General features: G+C 42.0%; 1 protein-coding gene across 1 annotated transcript in view; it reads right to left on the bottom strand.

Moving 5' to 3' along the window:
• Positions 1 to 3,376: 3,376 nt before the first annotated feature.
• Positions 3,377 to 25,666, bottom strand: part of runx1t1 (RUNX1 partner transcriptional co-repressor 1) — a 55,264-nt gene continuing 32,974 nt past the window's right edge. Inside the window, exons 2-11 of the mRNA XM_085345765.1 lie at positions 24,188 to 24,325; positions 22,406 to 22,647; positions 19,575 to 19,664; positions 12,934 to 13,115; positions 9,463 to 9,725; positions 8,802 to 8,890; positions 8,318 to 8,513; positions 7,484 to 7,552; positions 4,521 to 4,711; positions 3,377 to 3,700 (exon numbers count right to left, since the gene is read on the bottom strand). Coding sequence (XP_085201891.1) covers positions 3,377 to 3,700; positions 4,521 to 4,711; positions 7,484 to 7,552; positions 8,318 to 8,513; positions 8,802 to 8,890; positions 9,463 to 9,725; positions 12,934 to 13,115; positions 19,575 to 19,664; positions 22,406 to 22,647; positions 24,188 to 24,325 — 1,784 coding nt within the window. The remainder of the gene's footprint in view (positions 3,701 to 4,520; positions 4,712 to 7,483; positions 7,553 to 8,317; positions 8,514 to 8,801; positions 8,891 to 9,462; positions 9,726 to 12,933; positions 13,116 to 19,574; positions 19,665 to 22,405; positions 22,648 to 24,187; positions 24,326 to 25,666) is intronic.

Genomic DNA, 25,666 nt, shown 5'->3' with positions numbered 1-25,666 from the left:
GAGAAAAAAACAATATAAAAAGAGGAGAAAAGGCGGTGGGGAAACAGGGAAGAAAAAAGAGCAAGAGAAACATTTCTTATCTGTGACCTTAGCTTGTGCCGTCGAGATGGGAATCGACAACACTTTTCTTTAAAATTAGCACAATTTTCTCAAATCTGTTCAAACAATTCAAACTCTTGATGTACTCTAGAAATGCCACAGGCATAAAGGAACATAACAAAAGTTTTTTTTTCTGTTTTTTTTTTCTCATTTCTATTTAGGTTTCATTTATTTATGAGGTCTGCATTGTTACCAAGTAGTGATATGGTTTTGCAGCTGTATGAGCTTCGACTTTGGGTTTTATATTTTCCTGTTCTCTTGTGCCCATTTGGTTTCGACTAGACCAGTATCAGCGCCGTGACTGATGCTCTTATCGTGCTGTAAGAGGTAGAGTGAGACTTGTTTGCCACCGAGGAATTTGTAGCAAAACACACATAGAGGAGGGAAAAAAAATAAAATAAAATAACAATAACGCTTCTCAAAGCATCATTGAATGATCGTGTTTCCTAACTTTTTTTTCTCTTTTTTTTCTTTTTAAACCCAGATTTTGCCCTGAAAATTATGAACACATACATTATTTGTTGTATACCTTTAAATACACTAGTGTTAAAACAGCTTGGCTGTTTCTTCACAGCTTCTGAGAATTCGCTAGTAGGGTGTCAGACACCTTTTTGGATTGTTTAACCCTTTAAAGTCAAGAATGCAAGTGTATGTTGTAGTTAGACAAGGAGGGAGAGATGAGGAAGTACAGAGGGAGCAAACTGCCCCGAAACCTTTGTGGGCCTCCACTTGTTCCTTGAGGTCAGAATTTGTAACGCGCTTCTGTGTAGCACCAAGGTGTTTGGGGTGAGTGTCGGGGTAAGTGCTCTCTTACTGCGATTGAGAGGTTTGTCTGATTTACGCTAAAGGTTTTCGACAAAATTGCGATGGATTAACCCAAATGATATAAATAAATAAATACAGTACAATGGCGTTGGTGTGAAAGCCCAGTCTCACATTTACCTCTGCGAATCAAAAACTTAACTGCTTAAAGCTGAAATGGGCACTGAATCTGACAGTTGTGTAATGAAAAAATGTGTAAAAAAAAAAAAAGGAAAGAAATCTCGAGAATCGCTTCAAAAATGGTTTCAGAAGTTGCGTTTGTGTCACATTAGCTATTATTGCTGCAGTTAAAGTGTATCTCCGCTCTGCACGCTCATTGGGGTCAATTCACACCTTCTTATTCCACAATGTGAGACGAGTGCTCGTGGTTTCCAGAATACGGTAAAGATAAATGAATCCTTTTTCTTTTTGTTCATGGAAATATGAACAAAAGCTGGAGAAACGAATGCCTGAATGTCTGAGTGGACAAACCTCTTTTCAAAAATCGTTTAAATCAGGATTTTGGTCCTTGGTGTCAGTCTTTGGCTGTTTTTGGTGTTTTTATGTTTAACTCTTGTGTTAATACTGCGTGTTACCTGGTGCTTTGCAGTGTTAAAGCTGTCAATCGGAGTCTACACCTCTGCATTTGGAAAGTTAGTTTGTTAGAATATTTTTTTTGTATTGTTTTTTAAAAATTATTATTATAATTTTTTTGGTTGTTTTTTCAGTTTTTTCTAAAAAATAACAAATATTTAACAAACGTTCAGTAATGTGCATGCACTGTTGTAACTATTTAAACAACAACAACGGAAAAAAAAGACGTAATGGCTGCTCTTCTTAGCACGCAGAGTAAAAAAAAACAAAACTGAAAAAAAGAGAAAAAGAAAAACGGAATGGGTTTGGTGGTTTACGTTTTTCCATCTCCTCCCATCCAGAGAAAGTGAGAATAGAAGATGCTAATACTACATACAAAATGACTTGATGAGTTATGGCTCTATACCGACAACACAAGTATGCTGAAAAGAAGCATGCCGAGATAACCTCTGTGACAGTGCAAATACATTTATGTATGTCCCTTTTACAAAACATTTAGGTTAGCATTCCGCGCAACATGCTAGTTCTCAGAAAAGATCTGGGTCGGACTCAAGTAGCAGCTCTGAGATATAGCTTGTGTCTTTTCTTGAGGACGTAGGGAAGGAAAACTTATAGAACTACAAGGAATCTACCACTTATACACAGAATAGAAAAGAAGCAGCTTGGGGAAGAAAAAAAAGAAAAGATAACACTTCTTTTTTTTTTTTTATCTCTTTTTGCACCAGCTAGAGAGAAAGAGTTATGAAGGACTTAGAGTTGTGACTGGTTGAAGTACTATGCATTGTCACAATTGTCCAACACATATACAATAAATAACCATTGGTGACACCACAGGACAGAAGTCTTAAACACCATGACATCTACAGAAAACGAGTAAGAATGTGAAGAAAGATGAAAAATGTTGTCAGAGTCGAGATAGGAGGGGAGGTTGTCTGGGGCGAGTCTATGTTTCCCGAGCCTGCTGTCGAGGTCATTTGACAGTCTTGCCAGTGGGTTGATGACTTCACTTCCTGTTTGAGAGCGTCTGTGACCCACCGAGCGATCGAGTTGTATTTGGTCCGTCCTCCAAGTGTGCAAGGTTTTTGTATCTTATCCAAGAATTCTTCCTTTTACATCAGAGAAATGGATTTGTATTTCCCAGACCACTGACCTGGATATTATTACAAGTGAGAGGGAAATAACATCAGTTGAACAGCTGGCAATCTGCTGCACATCTGCCCGTTTCGTGGCGGTCTGTGGGCCGGAGATTCAGTCCATCCCCTCTCCCCTCTCCAGGCAGCGAACATGCTTATTCATCCTTTTGTGTGTCTTTCAGGATTTTTAAATCTAATATCTCTCTTATCCCAAAGTTTTCTCTGAGACAGTTACATTCCCCGTGATATGCTGTTTGATAAATGTCTGAGGTTGACTAGTCTCGTGTACAGGAAGGAAATAACCACTGACTCCAGGATGAAAAATAAAAACGTTTGAAAAGGGCAGGTCAGATATACTTGTCTTGAGTTCACGGCTATCTCTGATCAGTCTCTTCATATTTACAGGGGAAAATAAGATAAGCTACAATGACGACAACTTTAACAACAACAGGTACAAGGACAAACAGTCAACAAGAATAGCAAGTGTAACAGTAAAAGAATGTCAACTTTTAAATTCATTCATTCAAAACAAAGAATATCTTTGTGTTTCTTTAAAGTCATGGCAAGTCAATATGACCTGATTATGGACTTCCTCCTTCTATGACTACGCTGCAAGATAGAAGTATTGCCGTCTCATTCTAGTATCTAAGCATCTTTGCAGGGCAATGTAGACAGCCACGGTAGTTGTCGGGTTGTGGGCTGGCTGTTACACCTGGGAAGCCTTTGCCTCCTACCTCTGTGTGAGTTTCTTAGCGTGGTGTGCCATCAAGGGCAGAGGAGGACGGGGTGCTAGGGGTGGATGAGCGAGGGGTGGCAGCAGGGGGGGTAGCAGCCGGACTCCCGGTCCCGCTGCTTGGGGTGCAAGCGGAGGAGCTGATGGGAGCGGGGGTCTCTGAACCCGGAACCCCTCCCTGCTGCTGGCTGGCCTGCTGCTGCTGCTGAGCCTGCAGGGTCTGACCGCACACATGGTGATGCTTCTCCCAGTCTTTATGCTGGCAGAAGGAGCCGCAGTAGCGTGCCGTGTTGCAGCCGCTGCATGTCTCACTGGCCTTGCGTCCGCAGTTCCAGCAGCTCTGACGGACAGAAAGAGACAAAGTCAAATAACTCCAAAAAGTAGCAGTCAGACAAAAACCAATTTGTAATGGTTTAATGCTCTTTTCACATGAAAATCTAATCACACATTGTAACCAAAAGTAAAGAAAATTCCACATTAAACTGGGAACTGGCAAATACAACGTGAAGATTAGCAGCAGAAAGTGGTACACCACACAGGATACCATGAAAGAAGCCTCTACTTCTATGCTTGGCGCTTAAGCCTGACCCAAACCACAGACAGATAAAAAAAAAATCTCTTGTTACACTTAGGGCCACTTATATATCTTGGAAACCGCAAGGAGAGCATGTCAGGGCGCCTGCATAGCCAGAGGAAAGAGGAGAACAAAGTTATAAACAACCTCTGAAAGTTCTCTCTCTGGGGCGCTTCTCTGTTACAAACATCGCTCCTGCAATTAATGTCAGATGAACGGCAGAGTTCCCTCTCAGTTAAATGATTAAACTTTCAGGTCTCTAATGGAGATTACCAAATGCTTTTACTTATTTCCTCTCAGCTCAAATGGTAGCACCCTTCCAAGCACTGTAAAGTAGCTACTCGGGGGTAATAGGTGCTTGATTATCCTTGCCTTACTTCATTTTGCTCTTCCATATGCACTAACACATAAGGGGTGGATAATCAGGTTTTACAAAAATGTGCACTATGTAATATTTTTTCTAAAATAGTAATAAAAAACCCACAGCATCTGTATAATCCACCACAGCTTGCATCAAAAGCCAGACACAAAAAGACGATAATGACACTGATGATGAAAGACTGAGAATGTGTACATTCGCTTCTACCTCGCTGGAATCCTCCTGCTGGTTGATTATGGAGAGCGCCTCTTCGGCTGCCTGGCGCTTGGCTTCGACCACTGTTCGCTCCATCTTGGCCCGCTCGCTGCTGATCATTTCGTGAGCCTTGCGCTCGGCCTCTGACACGGCTTTCTGCAGCTCTGACATGGCCTGCCGCTTCACCTCATTCACAGCCTCTTCTGGAAAGAGTGTGGAGACAGAGGAAGTCAAGCCTCCCGTACCTGCAATGTAGCGCGTGCATTTTTCACTGGACTGTATTTTCAGTACGAGTACACCATTGTTTTTTAAACAGGAATAACATACTCGCTGCTGCTGATTCCAAATTGCTATATGCCATTCTAAACAACCCTTTAGCATATTCACAGTCTCATTGTGCTTGTTTGTGTCTCTGTCAGGTTTTCGTTCTGCTCTCCAGTCGTTCATCCCATCTACTTCAGGAGAGAGCAGTGCTGAGTCTGAAGTTGCGTGGATGAGCAGTTTTCATATTCTGGCTAGAAGCTTTTTTTTTTTCCTGTTATGCGTTCAGTCAGATGCTCAGCTTCTGAGGCAGCAAGACAGGCAACTGCAAGAGACCCATAAGGGCTGACTCCACAGCAATATCTCAAAATGTGGCAACAGCAGAGACTGCAACTCACTCCCACTTTAACAACCAATGGGAGTCTGCAAAACATCTCAGTAGAAAACCTCTCTTGCGCTCTCTCCTAGCTAAAGCGCGTTCAATGAGCTGCAGGCTGAGCTCGTCTTGATGTGTGTTTAAGTCCGCAGCGCGTGCTAAACTCAACTGCACACAAATGTTTTCGCTACTCAGCTCTCCTGCTGTCTGTATTTATTTATGGGAGAATCAAACAAAGCAACAAATTACAACAAAAAAAAAATATTTCTCCAACTACAGATGAATTCAATTACTCCATCAGTCCAAACATGCATGTTTTAAATGCACACTATGTCTAAACTTGCATCACTGTTTTAACACATCTAGAAGATGCAAACTAGAAAACAAAATCTGCAATGGATTATTTCACACGGCAAAGAAAACTACTTTAACTATTCATGTTTATTTTATATTTCAAGGCCAACTTTCAGCTTAGAATATTTAATATTAGTATTTTATCATTTATTTAATATCTGACAAGATTTAAGAGCACATCAAGTCTAAATGTTGTAGGCTGACAGGATAACGGGGACACTCGTCAGCTGATTTAATTAAACTATTACGATTTCGTTCAAACACTGATTAATTTCTTTTTAAGAACCTTTTAAATGTCTAAATAGGCATATTTACATCAGTGTGTGACATATTAATGTAAAGTTCAATGTTCCTGGAAGATCTTGATCTTATATATTATAATTTGGAAAAGAATATCCTGAGGATATTCTCACGAGAACACGAGCTGATTAATCGCAGGTAATCACTCACAAAACGTGCTTTTCAGCCGGAGCAATATGTTATTTTATCCTTGTTTTGAGGAATGAATAACCTTCCGCGTGGGTGTTAAGCGGTGGAATTCCTACAGAACGTCAAAGCAAAAGGAGGGCTTTTTTGTTTGCTCCCATCAAGCCTGTAACTTGACTAATTGTGTATGCAAATCAGGCAATTTATATTTAAATTATGCATTTCCATTGTGATCCCAGAGGCCCATGTGGTGAGGGGAAGTGGGAAACCGGTAGGACACCGTGCAAGGTGCTTGAATATTTATCACCAACTGTAAACATTTTGCCCATTTCAAACAGACGTATTCGCCGCTGCACTCCATTGTGTTAAAAATCCTATTTTGCAATCCTCCCCGGGTCACATTTAAATCAGTCTCTCCTAAGCCAGAATATGAATGAAATGGATAACGGAAAATACTGAGGATAAGGCAAATAGAGTGAAAAGTAAGAGGCCCCTTTTATCTGACAGACAAAAGATAAAATACAGCTTTATGCCTGACAAATATGCTTCACTTTCTTAGTACATATTACACCGGCGTTAAAAATGTAAAATCTGTTTTCGATATCAGACCGACTGCATGCTTTTATAAAGACAGAAACATTTTCTCTCCACTGTGATTGAGGCGAGTTTTTAAACCAGGGTGCTTTTGTCTTTAACCTACTATGCTGCTTGAAGTCATGGAAATTGCCCCGGTGCCTTGTGATATATGCCTTGTGCATGGAATTGTGATTACACACCAAATGCCTTGGAAGATCGATCAAAGCTGGTGAGGGGAAAGAGAGTACTGGAGAGGAGGCAGAGTCCCGATGGTGATACTCAATTCAATTTAAATGCATATTACTTGTTCTGAGTATCTCACACATCATGCTTGGTCAAGCAAGGGGACAATTTCTTTTCTCCAGGGGGTTTAAAAGGCAGATATACTGTATCACTGGTGGAGAATACAAAATCTCAAAGAGTGAACCCTCAGGTTTTCAGAGTGATAACAGTGACACAATGCTGTTTGTATAAGCTATAAAAAATGAATGCAAGTGCTGATTTTACTCGGGTTATTAAAACATTAAGGAGTTTCTAAACTGTTAAGTAGGATAGCTGCAGTGTCTCTCATTAAGGGGATAAAAAAAGTGCCAAAAGCAAATTGAAACCAAATCTTGCCACTTTTGACAGGAGACCACTGGGCCAGCTGTAAAAGCTCCTTATGTCCCTTATTTGACTGCAATAAAATCCTTGTAAGGCCTGACATCATATTCTGAGTGTGCAGTGCGTAGTGATGAAACTTCCTACAGAATCAGATATAGATAACCTGACTTTAATGCAAATCTAGCAAGGTTTTGTGTTGCAGACAATAGACTACACTGGGATGAAAAGGGGAGAGAGCAGGTTTAAAGGAGCCTTTCTCGTTCATCTACCTAAACATGGCCTCGAGTTCCATAAAGCATAAAGCCTTCAGACAGATTAGGGGAAAAATAGAGGAACTGTGTTTACGTGCACTGATCAGAGGCATGGGAGTGCTGCTCACCAGCTTTTTTCCAGATCTCTTCAGGGACGTAGCCAGAGACAGGCCGGTGCAGGAGCTCCCGGTGAATTTCTGGAAAGACACAAACATACAGACGTGGTAACCAGAGATCCATCAATGGCATAGTACACAAAACTGTGTGTGTGTGTGTTAACATTTTGGCTTTTTTTCTATGTTCCAAAGGACTTTTTGAGACCAGTGCAATGAAACTGACTTATTATCAGCCAGTGTACACATATTTAATGTAAAAATAGGGGGCCTAGATTTGAACTCTGGGGGACTCCACACGCAATATTATTAATTCATAAAATACAACAAAGATCTTACAGCTAATAATAATTAATTTTGGACTCATTTTAGATTTGAGCTTCTTTAATAGTGGTTTAAAAACTTCCGAGCCTTAAGCCTCGGATATATTCCATTGCAGACAGGGACAGCTGGAGACCCAACAGTCATTTCTGTTTTACTTCTTTGAAGTCTCCTGGCTGGGCACATGCCTAGTTGGCACATTGTCATATAAATTCTCCACAGATAAGTCTGTGTGGTCACAAAAACAGGCAGGCACATGGAGGTCTGCACAAACCCTCTCAGAAGGTTGCAGAGTATAATCCTTGCTTTAAGAGACCTAACAGACTGCAAGGTAATGCACATCAGCTGACACCTTTAGAGTCTGTATTTAATATAGATACCTTTAAAGAACAATTAAAGTTGCACAGATTACACCAAAAAACTGAAAATCAGTAGTCTTAAAAGATGAACAACAAGCTTAAAACCGGCAGACATGCATATTAATTATAATTTAACAATAATACTTCGGGCATGTAAGTGAATCCATACCTGAAGTTGTGTTTTCTTGTGCTGCAGGGCTCTGCTGCCTTGACTGCCCGCTAACAGCGCCTTTCTTCTGCTCCTCGGCATCGCTGTATCGTCGGATCCAGTAGTTGAGCTCCTCACGGTCAGCCTCCTGGCACCGCCGCAGTACCGTCAGTGAGCGCCTTGTTTTTTCCACCATGTCCATGATGCAGTTGAGCAGCTGGAGGTGACAGGGAGCAGACACAGCGCTGAGTTTACACATAGACAGGATGAATGGGCTGGTTTGAATTCAAAGAAGGTGTCTTTGTCAAGGGTAGGGTTCGTCACATACATGTAATTTCAAACATCGTTTTGACTGAGCTCATAAAGAAACTTAAAAGCATCCAAACTTTAATAAAGACTCGCCACAAGATCTGCTAGATAACAATTTCATACGAACTGATACTCAGAGAACTTACAAAGACAAAACTGTAGAGTATAGTAATAAAATTGTTATTACTTTTCTTACATGGTCAAGGTGCTTCCACTCCTCAGCCCATTCTCTGTCTGTCAGCCTGTGGTCAATCACTTCCTCCTGCCTGGTACCTGCATGCATACCTGCAAGAATGAAAGATAGACAGATAAGCAAACAGCAACTCAGCATGACACAATCAATTACTCCATCAAGCCTTTGCTCCCCTTTTCATTTGAATTCAGTTTGGCACTCTTTCTCTATTCATTTCTTTTCCCTGCTCCCACACTCCCCCTTTTCTCTGCTATCTCCATATCGCTCTCCCACCCCGAGGGCAGGACTCAGATGACTGAGCTTCTCCTCCAGTAAACATCCATCACAAGGTGAGACATGCTAAATGTGTCTCCTATTTTTAAAATAGAGCCCAAGTCATTATCACAGCTTCATCAAGGCCAGCTTTATGCAAAAAGAAAAAAGGATCTAATATGATGATCTCACATCTAAATGTGCGTCTGCGGAGTGTTAATGTATCTCACTTTTTATGACGTCTGTGGCTTCTGAGTCTCACTGATTATAATGATAATCTGATTGATTATTGTAATAGTTATTCATCTCAGTGGACTATAAAGATATGAGAAACCGGTGAAATGTATGTAAAGTGATCTTGTGCTCTGAGATATACAGTCGTGTACACAAATGTAATCCTCAGTATCCTCACCAATGGGCCTTGCTCTCTCCCGGATCTCTCGGTGATTAGACGCCGGGTGTCTGTAGGTGTCGCGGTAGTGATGGGCAATGGCCATGTCGTCTAGCCTGTAGTGCTGTGGAGGGAGTGGGCCTGGGTGAGGCAGACCATTGGGTTGGTAGGAGAGTCCATTGGATGGGCTGAAACGCTGGGCAGGACTTATAGTGCAGGGCCGTTTGCTGGGGTGAACGTCCGGATGCAGAGCGCTGTCTCGTTCAAAGCCGTTCTCTTTGGTTCTGAGTGGAGATGCAGACAAATGAGTAATGTGGCTGTCGTTGTTGCTTAGACTCTTTCAAACAGTGACGTGGGATAATTTCCTTATTTAATAAGGTCGTAATTTTTTTCTTAGTTTCTTTTTTTTTTTAAGTACCGGCAGCATTTTTCACTTGTTTTAATATTTTAGACAGAATACAGGGCCAAAGCTGGCATAAATCTTTGCTGTTATTACCAAGCTCGAACAATTTCTAGTGACAGCTCTGCAGATAACAAAAGGCTTCCTGAGGTGCATTGGATTGGGAAAAAAGGAAATAAAAGAGAGGAGAGCGGACGACACAGGAACAAATCAGTGTGATATTTACATCACACCTATTTTGTAAAAATAAGTGATACAAAATGTGTTTGTTACAGTTATTTCATACAAGAGCCAGACCTGAAGCATATCAGTACAACAACTGGTCCGCCCCCTTGTGCTGTTGGAAATATTTGAGTCCAACCTACCAGACAAAGCACTTGCAATGAAAGGCTACTTTTCCTGGATTCCTTTTGGAATTTTTTTATTGAAAACATGTCTATTCACAGACACACACACAAATAAGCCTGAATGTGTGTGCTCGCATGCTTGCATACATACTCACACAAGTAGTTTTCAGGGGATCAGGTGGATTTTTGTTAGCCTGCTTCCAAAGATTAATGTGGCCAGGTGTGTTATTGTGTGAGCACGCTCTCACACGTGTGCTCTGTATGCCTTTGTGTGTGTGTTCTCACTTTTGTCACTTCACAGTTACAACTTGCCAACCTCCCCCGCTATCTGCAGTCCACCAGTTTCCTCTCTCTCTCTCTGTCTGCCTCTCTCCTCTCCGTTCCCATCTCCCTCTCTCTCTCTCTCTCTCTCCGATGAACAGATTGAACTTCTTAATGAGCTGTTTTTATGGGCTCCTAATGCTCATCCACAGCTCTCCATATGCTCTTTCCCTTGCATCCGTCCATCTCTCCGTCTCCCTCGACTCATCCATCCACCCCCACCCCCCCACTCTTTTCTGCCCAGCCTTGCTACTGCAACAATATTTATATCTACAGGCACTAAAGTATACGCCTGTGAACACATTTACAGTCACCTGTGCAATACCCCGGTGTGCACGCCCTGTTAAACGATACACACGTGGTAATTTGCGCGCTTATTTTTGAATACAGTTAAAATTTTCTTTACGGTGATGCGATTAAAAGGCACCAATTTATATTTTTAATATGTTTATTTAACTTTAAATTTGAAACAATGCAGGAATATTATTTACTGACTAGATTTCTTTTGGAAGGAAGAAATAGCCTGTTGTGTATGATTATGCTGTATGCCACAGATGGAATTAATATTCTGGAAATGCACTAAAATGTAATGTGCACAGAGGCATTGCTATTAGAGTACGATCATCAGTAATACTGTACTCTCAGACGATATTTAAATACTGGCTTTTTGAGCATACACAGTATCTAAGGCTATACTCTAATTTTCCTGGTCTGTTTTCTGCAGGCGATGGTATTAATCAGAATGCATTGATAGTGCATTGTTGTCTGTAATTAAGAATTCTCATTCAAATTCCAATATTCTGACACAGGCTCCAATAAGTGCAGAGCAGGGTAAGCAGAAACCAGAGGTGCTTAGCCAGCCATATTGGTGCTGGAGCCTCATCTGTATGTGTTATCAGCCCATCTCCCTAGGCACACACACGCTCACGCAGAGACACACACACACACACACATACACCACACGCACGTACACACAAAGCACGCTCACACGTTCACACTGGATCCAGAATCGTGCACAAACACAGACACACGCATTCACACAAAGACTGCGTTTTCACACTGAATACAGATGCCTACTCCCCCCCCACCTTCCGCATATTCCCTCTCACATTTATACGCGCACCTTTTCTACTAAGCTCACTCCCCTATGCACCAGACGCCCTGCAAATGTGCAGGTATTACAGAAAAAGTCTGCATAGCCGAGTGTTTGGGGAAAAGAGAGGTGAGAATTATTAATATCACATTCAGCATTTTTGTCCCTCAGCAAATATAAAATGTACATTTCCGTCTCCCCTGCCTGTATTAAAAATTCTGACCCCCGGGGATTTTATTTCACAAAACAATACATACATTGTAGTCTGCAGCTCCCACATCAGATATATGTTCACAAACTCCAGTGCAAAAAAACCCCAGTTCTGTATGGGTCTGTGCATGTCTAATAGACTTTGCTGCAGGCTTGTTAGCCTCTGTTATTCTGATTAGAGAAGAGTGTAAAGCCAAACTCTAGATTTATAGTCTGATCTTATGGTTTGTTCATATCGCAGCTCTATCACCTCAAATTTGTTTTACTGGGGCAGCAAATGAGCTACATTCTTGAACATGCACTTACACACACCATTGGTCTGGATAGATTTTTTCTGTGCCAGACAGAGAGGAAGATAGCTTTTCCCCCCCTTTTTTTACGGCGCTGTGTGTTTCTGGATGGAACGTCTCAGTGCTTGTCCATTAGAGCAAGGAACATTGAGTCATTACCAAAGTCCGTGACAGCAAACGGATGTAATGATTTGGCTGGGGTGGGGGGAGTTGAAGTGATGTGGAGACTCGTACAAACACAGGCACACACTTTGTACTTACACACCCGAGCAAGCGTGGAAATAACTTTATAAGTTTGGAATCAAAAACACACAAATCGGAGGGCTTCATACACATTCAGTGACACATCTATTCATGCTTTTCATTACGGCACAGCTGTCTTCCGTCTTTTTTCCCTGCGTATGTGTGCCTGGGTGTAGCCAGGTCTACTTTTCCCATCTCATGTTCTCCTCAGTTCTGGCCCATTAAGAGCAGAAGCCAGGAGCTGAGCTGTCCAACGGAGCACATCATGAGACCTGGTGGCGCACTGGCAGACGCTTCCCGTACATACATTTGCACATGACACTATTGCCTTGCGTTAGCTCAGCTTGTGTCTGTGGAGTAATGCAGGGGCGCATGGGGATGCAGGCATCCTCAAAGGGATTTATGCATGAGCTCAAACAATAGAGGGTAAAAAAAAGTTTCATCCCAGGAGCTGGTAAATGTATAAGCTCTACCCACAAATTCCAGCTATCCTCTAAGAATTCCAACCCAAATCAAGATTTATTAAACACTTAAAATGATGAAATAGTAATATTTGAGAGTGATGTTCTGGTTTTATGAGTCACCCACCTGTCTGGTGTCCTCCTTTTGCCGTTCTCATTCACATCCAGCAAGAGCTCTGAGGAGTCTACTGGGGAGGTGGTGCTGGTGTCCAGGAGTAGCTGCTCATGCTGGGCCAGGTACTGAGCCGGGTTCTGCTTGGCCAGCCTGGCACAGTGCAGCAGCTCCCTCTGAAGGAGCGGCAGGTTGGCCTGCGGGAGGAAACAACACTTGATTATTACGGGAAATTCACAAGAATGCTGATGACTGTTTCCTGAGAGCTCAAAGGAGGTACAAGAATGTGAGGAATGCGTGCCTTTCAGCCTCACAACATTTATAAAGACATTTTCAGGTAAGTCTCCTTCGGTGAACAATCATTCAGACTGTGAGCTGGTTACTGTTTACTAAAATTTCTTATCTCTGAAACACAATATTGAAACTTTGGAGGTGCAAAAAGTGATAAAAATGTACTAAAAGTAATAAAAGTGGCACTTATGACTTACAGAAACACTATGCTCTGCTCTGAGTGCTTTACGTTGTAACAAAGGTAAATGTAATCATATTACAGTTTTTCTCGATTGCCTAAACACTATAACCAGGCCTCTAAACTAAAATTTCAAAACCGTAACGCTATTGTTCAAAAAGCTCACCCATTTCCCTGAACTATAAACACTATTCCCTGCTTTGACACATGACTCAAATTTGGTGAACTGTTACTGCAAAACTCTACACACAAATCCCTACATTTTACAGTGCTTACACCATGTAGTCATTTAGAAAGTACTAGCATGCAATAATGTTAACTTAAGTCAGCATAGCTTGAGCTCAATTAGCACACAATTAACCAGGTGGAAACACTAGGAGTCAAAATTTAGCACACACCAATCAGAACCTGCGATGGATAGATAAAAGGGCCAAAGTCAGCTCATTCAGGTTTGAAACAATGGATCCAAAGAGATGCAAAGGAAGAGGACGTGGTGGAGAAAGAGGACGTGTTGAAGGAGGAGGACGTGGTGGAGGAAGAGGACATGGTGAAAGAGGAGGACGTGGTGAAAGAGGAGGACGTGGTGGAAGACGAGGAGGAGGTGGTCTAGGACAACAGGAAGGTGGTGGAGGAGGAGGGAGAGGTGGAGGAGGACGTGGTGAAGGAGGTGGAGGTGGAGAACGACGGCGACAAGGAAGGGGAAGAGCAAGGGCAAGAAGACAGTCAGTCTCGGATGAAATTCGAGCCACTTTAGTTGACCATGTCCTTGTCCATGGGATGACTATGAGGGAGGCTGGGCAACGAGTACAACCAAATTTGAGTCGCTTCACTGTTGCCTCCATCATCAGAACCTTCAGGGAGGAAAACAGGTAGGTGTACTTGCAGTAAGACTGCTTTGTACAGTAACGTTTAAGTTACTGAACTTATGTGTCTTGAGTTTCAGTATGTTTCCATTATTTGCCTGTAAAATGAATGTGTGACAGTTACAGTAATGAGTGCTTCTATTTTTGTAGGACACAGAGACGACCACCTGGTGGAGGCAGGTTAAGGCTTTTGTCAGAGGAGCAAGAGAGGGAACTTGTAAACATGGTAATTGCAAATAATGTAATCCGCCTGCAAGAGATTCAAAGGAGAGTGATTGAGGATGATCATCTTTTTCGAGGCATAAATGCCATCAGCCTCTCCACAATTGACTGCATCCTCCGAAAGAATCAATTCCGGATGAAACAGGCATACCGAGTCCCTTTCGAACGAAACTCTGACAGAGTGAAAAACCAACGTGTGGAATATGTTCAGGTATGAGTTTTGATACTGTATAAAGTATTGTGTACCATCACAGCATGGCAGTTTATGCTGCCATTTCAGCACTCTTGAACTGTGGTTCAGGGTACCGATTGACTCTACTGTGTTATGTGTTTTGCAGAGAATCTTTGAGATTGAAGGACGGCCTGTTCCCCATGAAATAATCTTTGTGGATGAGGCAGGTTTTAACCTGACCAAAAGAAGGAAAAGGGGGAGGAACATAATTGGCCATCAGGCTATTGTAAATGTCCCTGGTCAGCGTGGGGGGAATGTCACTATGTGCGCAGCCATCAGCCAACGAGGGGTACTCCACCGCCATGCCGTACTAGGACCCTATAACACTATGCTTCTCCTTGCTTTTCTTGATGGTTTAAGACAACATATGTTCCAGCTGGACTACAGGGAACCAGCACAGCCAGAGCAGCCTCACTACGTTGTTGTGTGGGATAACGTCAGCTTCCATCGCGCTGCTCTGGTTCGTGACTGGTTTACCAATAACCCAAGGTTTTCTAATATCTTTCTGCCTGCATACTCTCCCTTTCTAAACCCGATAGAGGAGTTATTTTCGGCATGGCGGTGGAAAGTGTATGACCGAGAACCTTATGTCCGTGTTCACCTCCTTCAGGCCATGGAAGAGGCCTGCCTAGACATATCAGTAGATGCATGCCAGGGGTGGATCAGGCATGCAAGAGGATTTTACCCCCGCTGCCTGGCTGGGGCCAATATAGCCTGTGATGTGGATGAGATTCTCTGGCCTGACCCAGACCAAAGACAAGATGCTGAGGTGGGATAATGTTTCTGGTGTGTGTTGTACTGTATAGTACATGAATGACAATGTGCCACTGTACATACATTGGTTGCGTCTTTTGTGTTTATCATGTGACAAGGGTTTTGAAGGGGAGAACCATAAGCAACCTATTTGTTTTGGAGCTATTGTTTTGAATTAATTGTACCAGTGTGCAAAACTCTGTTGTAGTGTGTGTGTTTTTGAGGGGCTTGTGTTTGATGTCTGAGGGCAAAGTTTGGTTTTTCAGCAGGAGTGAATAGTTTTGGGTGTAGAGCTTCATTTTGACCTGGAAATAGGATGTTTGGGAAATTGAGTGAGATGTTATGGATTTGTGTTTACTGTTGTGAGGATATGAGGCATAGTTTCAAGAAATGTTTTTTAGCAATCGAGAAAAACTGTAATGCTCAGGAAATGTAGACAACACACAGTCCTACCACCCGACATGTTACCATCCCACACAAAGAACTGAATCACACATAAAAGCCAATGTCTTATAAGATTTTTATTCCAAATACCACTTTATTGTAAGAAGAGATCCATGTCTCCCATACCATCTCACCCCTCTTTGCTCATTATTCCTGAACCACCGCAGCTTTCTGAGACCCAGAGTGCATTAGCGGCCGTAAAGTCTCTCTGTGGCATAAAATTTTAAAAAACACAGCAGCTATTTTCAAACTCTTTGGCATACTGTAACAAGGGGGTCTACTTTCTTGTGTGGAGTTACGGGGCCATGCAGGTATGCGAACATCGACTTCAAAGACATCTGATGGCGTGCATTATGAGGCAAGAAGATGAAAGTGTTGCGTCAAGCAGGCTTAGAATGAGAGTGGGGGCTATTTTGGCGAGGCACATCACAAGAGCCTTTGGAGAGGCCATCTTTGCAAGTTTTAGGTCCGTTAATCTTTGCTTTGTCCTCACTATCATAATCTCTCTTGCAAGTCTCCTGCTTCTTTTGTGGTTCCTTTCCTTTTTGTTTTTTTTTGTTGTAATCTTCCTCACAGTCTTCACTCCTTTGTTCTTCTGTTTCCTGCAGCTGCACACAGAAGTAACACTACCTGAACTGGGCCATGTTTTGTTTAGTAGTATTAATGTTGTAATCACATGAAAATCTCTCTCTAGTAATTGGCTGCAGTAAGAGAAATGCCAGCCGCTGGCCTTCGCTTTACCTGCCCGAGTTAATGGTCCGTTAATAGTTTATGATCATAATTACCCTCTGGAAAAAGGAAAAAAAAGAGAGAGAGAGCATAAAATAAATTGCTTTGACCCTGGTGAACTCATCTTATATTAATTAGAGGTCATCCTAATTGCCAGAGGAGATGTGGGATACATTAACAAAAAGACTGAGTCAAGAAATGCAGACCACTGAAGAGACTGGATCATTTTTCATATGATAAAGGGCGGCGATTTGCTTCCGCATACTTATGTTAACCAACATCTGCACTTGTACCAAAAAAAAGGGGGGGGGGGGGGGAAGGCACATTTCAAGTAATGTTCAGCAGCCACAGCTAAATTCTACTTGGGGTGATTTATTGTTCAAATACTGCTTTTGTCATTTTGTCAAACGGTGCCAAAAAACAATTCAGAATATGCCACATTTAGGATGTGCTGCACTTCATCAACTTTCTGTATCGCAACAGACTCTCTCCTTCTCCTTCACTCTCATACACACACACACACACACACACACACACACACACACACACACACACACACACACACACACACACACACACACACACACACACACAGCTGTATGTGTTTATTCCCCCGTCTCGCAGCACTACTCACACTTGAATCTGACGCAAGAAAAAGAGCGAACTTTAAAAAATGGCACAACTTTAAGTGGAAGGCTGAGACGCATTCATATCTTTTAAGAATCGTGTGGCCCGCATCTCGCCAGCACATCACGTCACAGCCATTGTGTGGTTTATGATTGCCTCCTTCCAGTAAAGAATCCCAACCAATTTGCGGTTTAGCATTAAGAGAAAAGGAAAAAAGAGTTGAGTGAATTCGAGAGGGGGTGGGTAGTTGGTGGGATTGACTCGGTATAACATTAGCGTAATGAAAAACCTTGAGCCCTGACATGCATTGTTGCAGCTGTGCTTCGACGCACCTATAAAAGCTCCCCCACACCTCCAGTTGCTCTCTGCTACCATATGGTAGCTGGCATTAAAGGCCCCGCAGTGGGAAGACACTAAAATTAGACTGGGGAGAAAGAGAGGGGCTGAGAAGGAGCGATGGAGGAAAAAAAAAGAGAGTTGCATCTTTGATTCCGCAGCCATCCCAGTGATACAATAACCATCTGGCGAGGAGAGGAAAAGGGAAGGAGGGACTGGAGGATGGATGGATGGAGAACAGTAGATAAACAGAGAAACGAAAGGGATAAGGACAGAAGGAGGCAGAGGGAGAAAAAAAATCTTTCACAAGAAGCGAAAGAAAATGAAGAAAACTTAAGGGCAAGGGAGTGATGTAGGAAAGAGAGGGGGTGGATACAAAGCTCCTGTTTGTATCGTTAACAAAGAGTAATGGCAGTTCTAGTGGGACCAATTTCTGCTGCCCATAACCACGCTGACCCTTGGTGGATAACATAAACTTGTGAATGTCAGTTGACACATGCACACATCTGCAAATGCAGATGTGAGTGCACCATGTAAAGTGAGAGGCTATTGTGTTGGGAAAAGATGCCGCCTGTGTTTTCAAAAGTAACATTTACCCATCTGTCACTCAGAATCTCTATTAATTCAAGTTTTTTTTTTCTTTTTTTAGATAATTCTAACCTTTATAAGGCAGAATCTGTAGAGAAATTACCAGATTTTTGGTACCGCAACCTATGGTCTGATGATGATTTAGTTTTTTATTTGCTTTTTAAAAAAAAACTGAATAGAAAAAGCTGATTTGCATTCATAAACAATGCCCAGACGGGAAGTTTTGATCCGGATATCCGCTGGCTACATTGGAAGCACTGAAATATTCACCATTGTCCCCAGAGATTAGTCATGAGACAATAGCGGATGGGTTCCCAGATTGCTCAGTTACAAATAGCAGAGAGTCCATAAGAAAGACTGATGCAAATCAAGAAGAAGACTGGAGAAGAAAACAGGAAAAAAATGGAGCTTTTTACCTTTACAGAGGTGTGCAAAAGAACAAAAAATGAGTGATGCGTTAAATATTACACCCGTCGCTGCTCTCCATCTTTCAGTAGCTCACTGATATTGATCTCCACTTCACCTGGACCCATTACATGGTCTAACCTTCTGCTGCTCAGTATAAACCTCAGTCTCATTTGTCATCCGTGACTATCATAACAAATCACGCTACTGCCCCCAGTCTCAGCCCCTAGTTTAGCCTTCAGAATATGCACCAAAAAGCACTACATGCACCTATCTCACACAAACCACACATTAAATAAACATTATTCCCTTTGTGGATACAAATAGAAATAATTTCATCTCCTTCACTTTTATCTTCCACACTGTGATAGATATGAGAGATATGCTGTTGTGACTGAGGGAAGGGCACAGATGCTTAAGAAAGTGTTCTTTCCTCTAGTAACATACCATGTTAATGGTTGAAATGCAGCTTAGTGGGAATAAGGGAAATAATGACAAAAACAAGCCAAAGACCAATATGAAGATGAGGAGGACATAAATAGATACGTTGTCCTTGGGGATAAAACCACAGTCATTCTGTTTCAGTATATTCACTGTGTTTATCTTTAAAAAACAACAACTTCTTTCCATCCAAACACTCTTATAAGAAAAAATTCTGCCTTGTGTCAGCGTTTTGCACTATATAGACAGACTGAGCAAAAGAAAAGAAGAAAACCCTGAAAGCTTCTCGTCAACAGCAGAGAAAGTGAGTAAGAAGCAAGAAATAAACAAGTGAGGGATGGATGAAAGACGGGATAAAAGTGCAAAAAAGAAGAGAGACTCAAAAAAGAAAGAAAAGAAAAAAAAAAGAGCAACAACAGGGATAAATATCGTGAACATAAGTATGCACATCTGGAATCTGTGCCGGCTAAATGCTTTCCAGATTTCATTGATCAAACAAACAGGCGGGCAACCTTCTTGTTGTAAACGTGTACTGAAATGCCTCTACCTTCAGAAAGGGTATGACAAAAGGTCGCAGAGGGAAGTTGGTGGCTTCTTGCAGCTTGGAGTGAAATTCTTCGATGGTCAGAGTGGAATTCTGGAGAAGAGAGAGACACAAAAAACAAACACATGAATCCATGTGGAAGGCATTAAGTGATAATATTACTTATTGGAAGCTAAGCTATATCCTGGCCTGGACTGAGCATTTTGGGTTTTGTAATAGGAAGCATATGGGCAGGCCACAGCGAAAAAGAGCCACAGAAAACAAAGGCACACATCTCCTTCCATCAGAAACAAACGCACATACAGGAGTCACATCATCCAAACACATCCTGCACGAAGGACAAATGTGTCTGATTAAAAAGGCTTTTGTACGAACGCTGATGGAGTTTATCATACGTGAGATACAGGCTCATTTAAAAACAGTTATCTCTGTATTTATTTAATCATTTAAGTATAGTTGCTTGTGGCTTTCCACTCTATTTTCACATTACCACATGTCCGCTCGTGAATTATAATCAGAAGCTGAAGCACAATGAGGATTTTCTATATCTGGAAGACATCGGGGACATGGATAATAATGCACTGCATTTAATAATTTATGCTAATCAAACTAATCATGGGGTATTCACACAACTTTTCTGTTGTACATGTGTGCATGGCAAGCATTCTTTTCTGGATCAATGTTTTATCATTTATGTACAACTCTCTCTCTTTTTTTTTACTGATCACAGAGAAGAATAACCAAAATACATTTCAGCAGCAGGAGATTGTGAAGAAAAACAGTGTGTGCATGTGTGTGCACTTTTATTGAGCATGTGTGCTTTTTTTTCCTGTAATAGTGCAAATGTGGAGATGGTTTAAGTGTCTGAAGCAGTGGGGGGGTCGGTCAAAAAGTGGGTTACGCATTGCAACTTGTCAACTTTAGCACCCAAATAAAGTCTAGTTGCTGAAAACTACATCAGTGTCTGACAAGACAGTGTCACTATTTTTAATTTTCAGCATGAGGTATTCCCAGAATACAAAGGAAGAGGTAAAAAAAAGCAGAGATGGAAAAAGGTGTGCTTGCACATGGCAGAGGAATCTTCAATAAAAAAAACCCCCAAAAAATAAATGGGGGGAGGAGAGAAAAATCAAGCAACACAGAGAGCATAAAAAAAGCTGCAGATATTATTTTTCCTCCCAACACTCTCAGCGTTATTTCCCAGACCTGAATTTTGTTACATTCAGTCTTACATCTGTTCGCCCAGATTGCGTAGGGGCTGTTCTTGACAGCTAGTGAAACCTCCCGAGTCTCCCTCTCTCCCTCTCCCAAGCACACAACCAGCTAATTAACGGTGTCACTCTTTTCAGCGATGCAGGGGGAGGGACAGAGAGACAGTGAGCGGGAGAGGAAGACGGGGGGTGTATGGCGGGGAGGTATGCAAACCAAAAGGACACAGGAGAGGCATGTGCGTATGCAGACGGTGAGAAAAATAAACATAGTGAAGCCAAAAGGAGGTTATGCTCTATGTGGCTAATTAAAAAAATTCCTCCCTCCTTCTCCTCCGCCTCCTCCTCTTTTCTGCACAACATTCAATCATTATTTCTGTATTCCCCTGCTCATTAAGCTCAAAATTTCTCAGATCACAAAGATGTGTGGTAAATCTCCAGATTTGCACATTGTATTTTACACCAAATCCTTTCCCTGATATATCCTTAGCATAACTGTGTCAACTAAACTGGGAAACACATCTGTCTTATCAAATGTACTCGATGTATATTTTGCAGAAATGCCAATATTAACATTCGTGGTACCAATGTGAATTTCCAGTAAAGAATGTGCTGTACTTAAAACCTTCATATTTTTCAATCTTTTCCTACATTTTTCTCATAATTGACGAACTCAGACAAATTCTGATTTACATGTTGAATATCAAATGCTGTTTTATTCCCTCTATTTGCTGGATCTTAATTAGGGTTAGAAGTGTGATTAGCAGTAATGCTTTAATTTGAGCATCCTCTTAAAGCCACAGTCATCACTTGATTGCAATTACATCTATTCATTAGCTACATAAATAACAGTTTTAATATGCAACTGGGTGAGTTATGTTAGGTTGTCAGACACCTGCACACCCTTAGTGACAACATTAGTTTGATGCTGGAATGGGAAGTCTAATCCATATCGCCGTCGTTTCCACGTTGTTACATTTCAGTTGAAATCACAGCAGTGTAGTTAAATTCATTGTCGATCAGCTGTATAAAGATGGATGCTGCCAGCCTCATGTCACTGCTGTATTTTCTCTGTTTGCCAGGCATTGTGTGATCCTCAAGAATGAGTTTTAACGTCACCGATCGATATCAGTTTTGAAGGCAGAAACTCTACAAAGGTTTTGAGCCAACGCTCATCTGCTGGAGATATTTTTTTTAAGGCCTGCCACTTCTTCTTTTGTTCTTTTACTTGTTCAAAATCTTCCAAGATACACTAATATGCCTCTGAGAGTCATCTTGTTGTTGAAAACATGCTATTTAAACCTGTCAAACTGTGTTATCATTGGCATCAGAAATTCAAGATTTTCTTGAAAGGATGCTAGTAACAAAGTGCCTAAAGATATAATTTAAAATGTGTTCTTCACTAAGTTGTTTATGTTTGATTGAAGGACTTACTACTGCCCAAGACCACTTTAAAAAATTACAAGAAAGTCTGACTTCTTGGAATCAAAATATAAGGGAATAAAGATTCACTCAAGATTGTTGCACAATACTGTATTTACACATATTAACACATTTTAACAGCACCAAGCAGTTACTTCCTCTCTAAGAACACTGATCCAGCTCACAGACACCAAAGGTTCTTACCACTAATCCCAGCACCAACGTGCGGACTCTTTCGCCAATTTCAGGTGAGATGTCGTTCCCAAACTGCTGTAGAGTAGTGAGGAAGCGCTTGAGCTTGCTGAGCTGTCGGGCACCACAGGCTGGAGGCAGCTGTTGGTTGGCCAGAGACGATGAGGAGGATGAGCTAGGACCATTGCTGTAACCATTTGGGGGAGATGGAGCGCCGTTGAGCGCCGTTGGGGAGTGGCTACTGCCGTTGGTTACTGTGTGAGATAAGGACATAGAGAATAATGTGAGCAACAGACAGGGAAGCACGGCATTTGCTAATTGCATTTTCTTGACGTCATTTCTTATTATTTTTGTAAATTTTATTTCTGATAAAATCACATTACTGTTAAAGTAACACTGGATTTCCTCCCGCTACGTACAAATCATGGAGGAAACAACAGCTTTGTGATTTCCAGTGATTTCAAACGATGCGCATTCCCCTAAAATCATCCGCAAGCGTCCGCATTTGTTTCCAATTAGTGCGCCTCCTTTGAACCTTCACGGCATCCTCCCATAAAAACATATTTCTGTATTTGGAGACACGTTGCCTCTCTCTACCTCCGTCTCCCTTTTCTGTTCTTCCCGAAGCTCTAAACATGCCGGTGACAGTGAGACCCCCCCCTGTGCTCCACAGCGCGGAAGCTATACGTGTCTGTGTGTGTGTTGGGGGAGTTGCTGTACAAAGAGATACAAGGCAGCATAAAGCTCTCTCTCTAATGAGATTAGGTTGTGACTAGCGATCCACTCACTCCCCCTCTGGCCGCCGTCCAAACCCACCACTGTAAAGAGAGGAGAGAGACGAGATGCTCAAACTGCATCTGGTAACAATTACGTCGGATGGAAATCAAAGCATACTGCTTTGTTAAAACCTTTGGCATGTGTAATGAGAGAGTTGGGCCTTTCCTCCCTCATTGCACGGAAGCCCCAATGTTAATTGTGGTGTGTGAGCGTTTGCAGCAGAGAGAGAGAGCGAAACAGACAGACAGATGCAAAGGGAGAGAGAGAAAGTAAATAACATAAATGAAAAAAGGGGTATGTGATTAAAAATGAACAAAATAATTCAGCCGTTGCAAAGTACCAGCAGTACCAATGCAGACTCAAGTGCTCTGAGCACACAGGGCCTCTGATTCTTTGATTCTAGTGCTCTTCATGCAAGTGGTTAAGTATGCTCTTCTGAGTGAATACTAGGGTGTAATTTGCTCGTCACAAGCTATGTGCGTGTCATGGCATTGCTCCAACAGTTTGTAAGCATGGGTGTTAATGAACTTGTTGGGAAAGAATTGAAAAGGCTCAATGCAACTTGATAAGAGGGTCTCACGAGTCCCACACGTCCACCATGATAACTCGCATGCTGGAACTGCGTTGATATGTATGAGCTTCTGCAAATCTACTGTCAATCACCATTTTTAGAGTGCAATTTTTATATGATTGTTATACCTCCAACCATACACCCAGCCGGGACATGACTGAGCTGTGACATTAGTGTAAAATATTAACTGTGTTAAGATTATTTGCTTTGTTTTTTTCTTTGTGATCTTTGAGCAATGCTGGGAACATTTATAGGAAGGTAATTTTCTGACCTCCTTCCTACTCATCAGCAGGCTGTTGCTGGTTGGCCATTAATAGCAAAAGTAGTCACATTATTTCTCTCACTGTAACACTGGACCATATTTGCAGCATGGTCACGGTCTGCAATAAAAGTAGGTTTTCTTATATCAGCAATCAGCAATAAACACGTCCTCTTTGCTTACTCACATGTAGTTGGTGTGTAGGAGCTGTTACGGGGTGCTCCTTGTGTACTGGGTGGGGGTGGCATGGTAGGGGGGGTCAACCTGGACTGTGTCTTGACGTCCGCAGGTGAGTCGGGCATGATGGAGCGCTTCCCAGTGCGATCTGAGCAAAGACAAAGAAGACAGAAAATATTAAAGCAAAATACCGTGAAGTAGAAACGAGCAGCATTTTTGTCGCCTCGCATTCTGTGCCAGGTGGGATACAGTACGGATACAAGCGGCAAAAGTGGCTTCCTCAGTTGGGTATCTGGGTTCTCTCTCAAAGATAGGATGATGAGTTCAGTTGTTTGGGAGAGGCTCAGAGTAGAACTGCTACTCTGACACATTGAAGAGAGTCACTTGACGTGGCTTGAGCATGTAACTAGGATGCCTCCTGAGCACCTCCTAAATTTGCTTTTCCTGATGTGTGCTATCGAGCAGTCCCTGGGGCAGATCAAGGACACACTGGAGAGATTAAATCTCTCAGCTGGCTTGTGAACGACTTAGTGTCCAACCTCTTCAATCCATGAACAGCTGGTGAAGATGGCAGGAGGGATGGAGATCTGTGTGCCTCTGCTTTGGCTGCTTCTCCCCGTGACAGAAGATAGATGGATCATAAAAGGTATTTATATATAAATGATATAAAGAGAAGAGCCAAAAAAGCCACCAACTTTTCTTTGGCCAAGCTCATTTAATACATTTTTGAGGGCGCCATTAATGCTGAACAGGTTTTTGAAGCAATTTATGCTGCCATCCAGATGGCACTGATGTGATGACATGTCAGGAAGACAATGATAAACCAGATTCTAGCTTTATTACAACAGCATTGGTTTGCCTTGCAGTTCAGTTGTGTCACCAGATAAAAAGATTTGGCGCAATATGGAAAAATACAACAAATTAGCTCTCAAACTTACAAGCAGATGAAATCGCACACCAAGCGAGAACGGGAAAATATTTTGATTTCCAAACTATGGCAGTTCCCGATCGCTTATCGTGTTGTTAAAAGAAGAGGTGATGCAACACGGTCGTAAACAGGAGCCCATCATTTTTTTTTAATATGCGTCTGAGATCAAATATAAAATGAGCATTTATTTTTCCAAATCTTCACAGTTAGAACATATGCTCTTGATAAGCTGTTGCTATTCAAAAAGAGCTGAATTATTCTCGTTGATTAATGGAAATCGTGCAGATGTATGCCTACAAAAACGACACAAATGCACGTACAGTACAAAGGGCAGCAGAATTTATTTTGATGACAAAATGTTTGTGAGGAGCCCCAGAGAGACTCGATGTGGAAAGAGATGGCTCCCCTCATCTTACGCATTTGGCACACAGTGTCTGACTTTGAAATGAGAAATGAGAGTGAGCAAGCAGAGACACACAGACAGACACCTGAGAGAGAAGCATAAATCTGCAGTGAGTCCGGGTCTCATTCCACCACCATCTGTGCCATCCTGCAGCCCAC

This window comes from Diplotaxodon limnothrissa, linkage group LG22 (assembly GCF_057381915.1).
Source record: "Diplotaxodon limnothrissa isolate DT_005_m linkage group LG22, D_limnothrissa_male_GT1.1, whole genome shotgun sequence".
NCBI lineage: Eukaryota > Metazoa > Chordata > Actinopteri > Cichliformes > Cichlidae > Diplotaxodon > Diplotaxodon limnothrissa.
The sequence above is the reverse complement of the archived record's forward strand: the minus strand, read 5'-3'. Positions and strand labels throughout refer to the sequence as shown.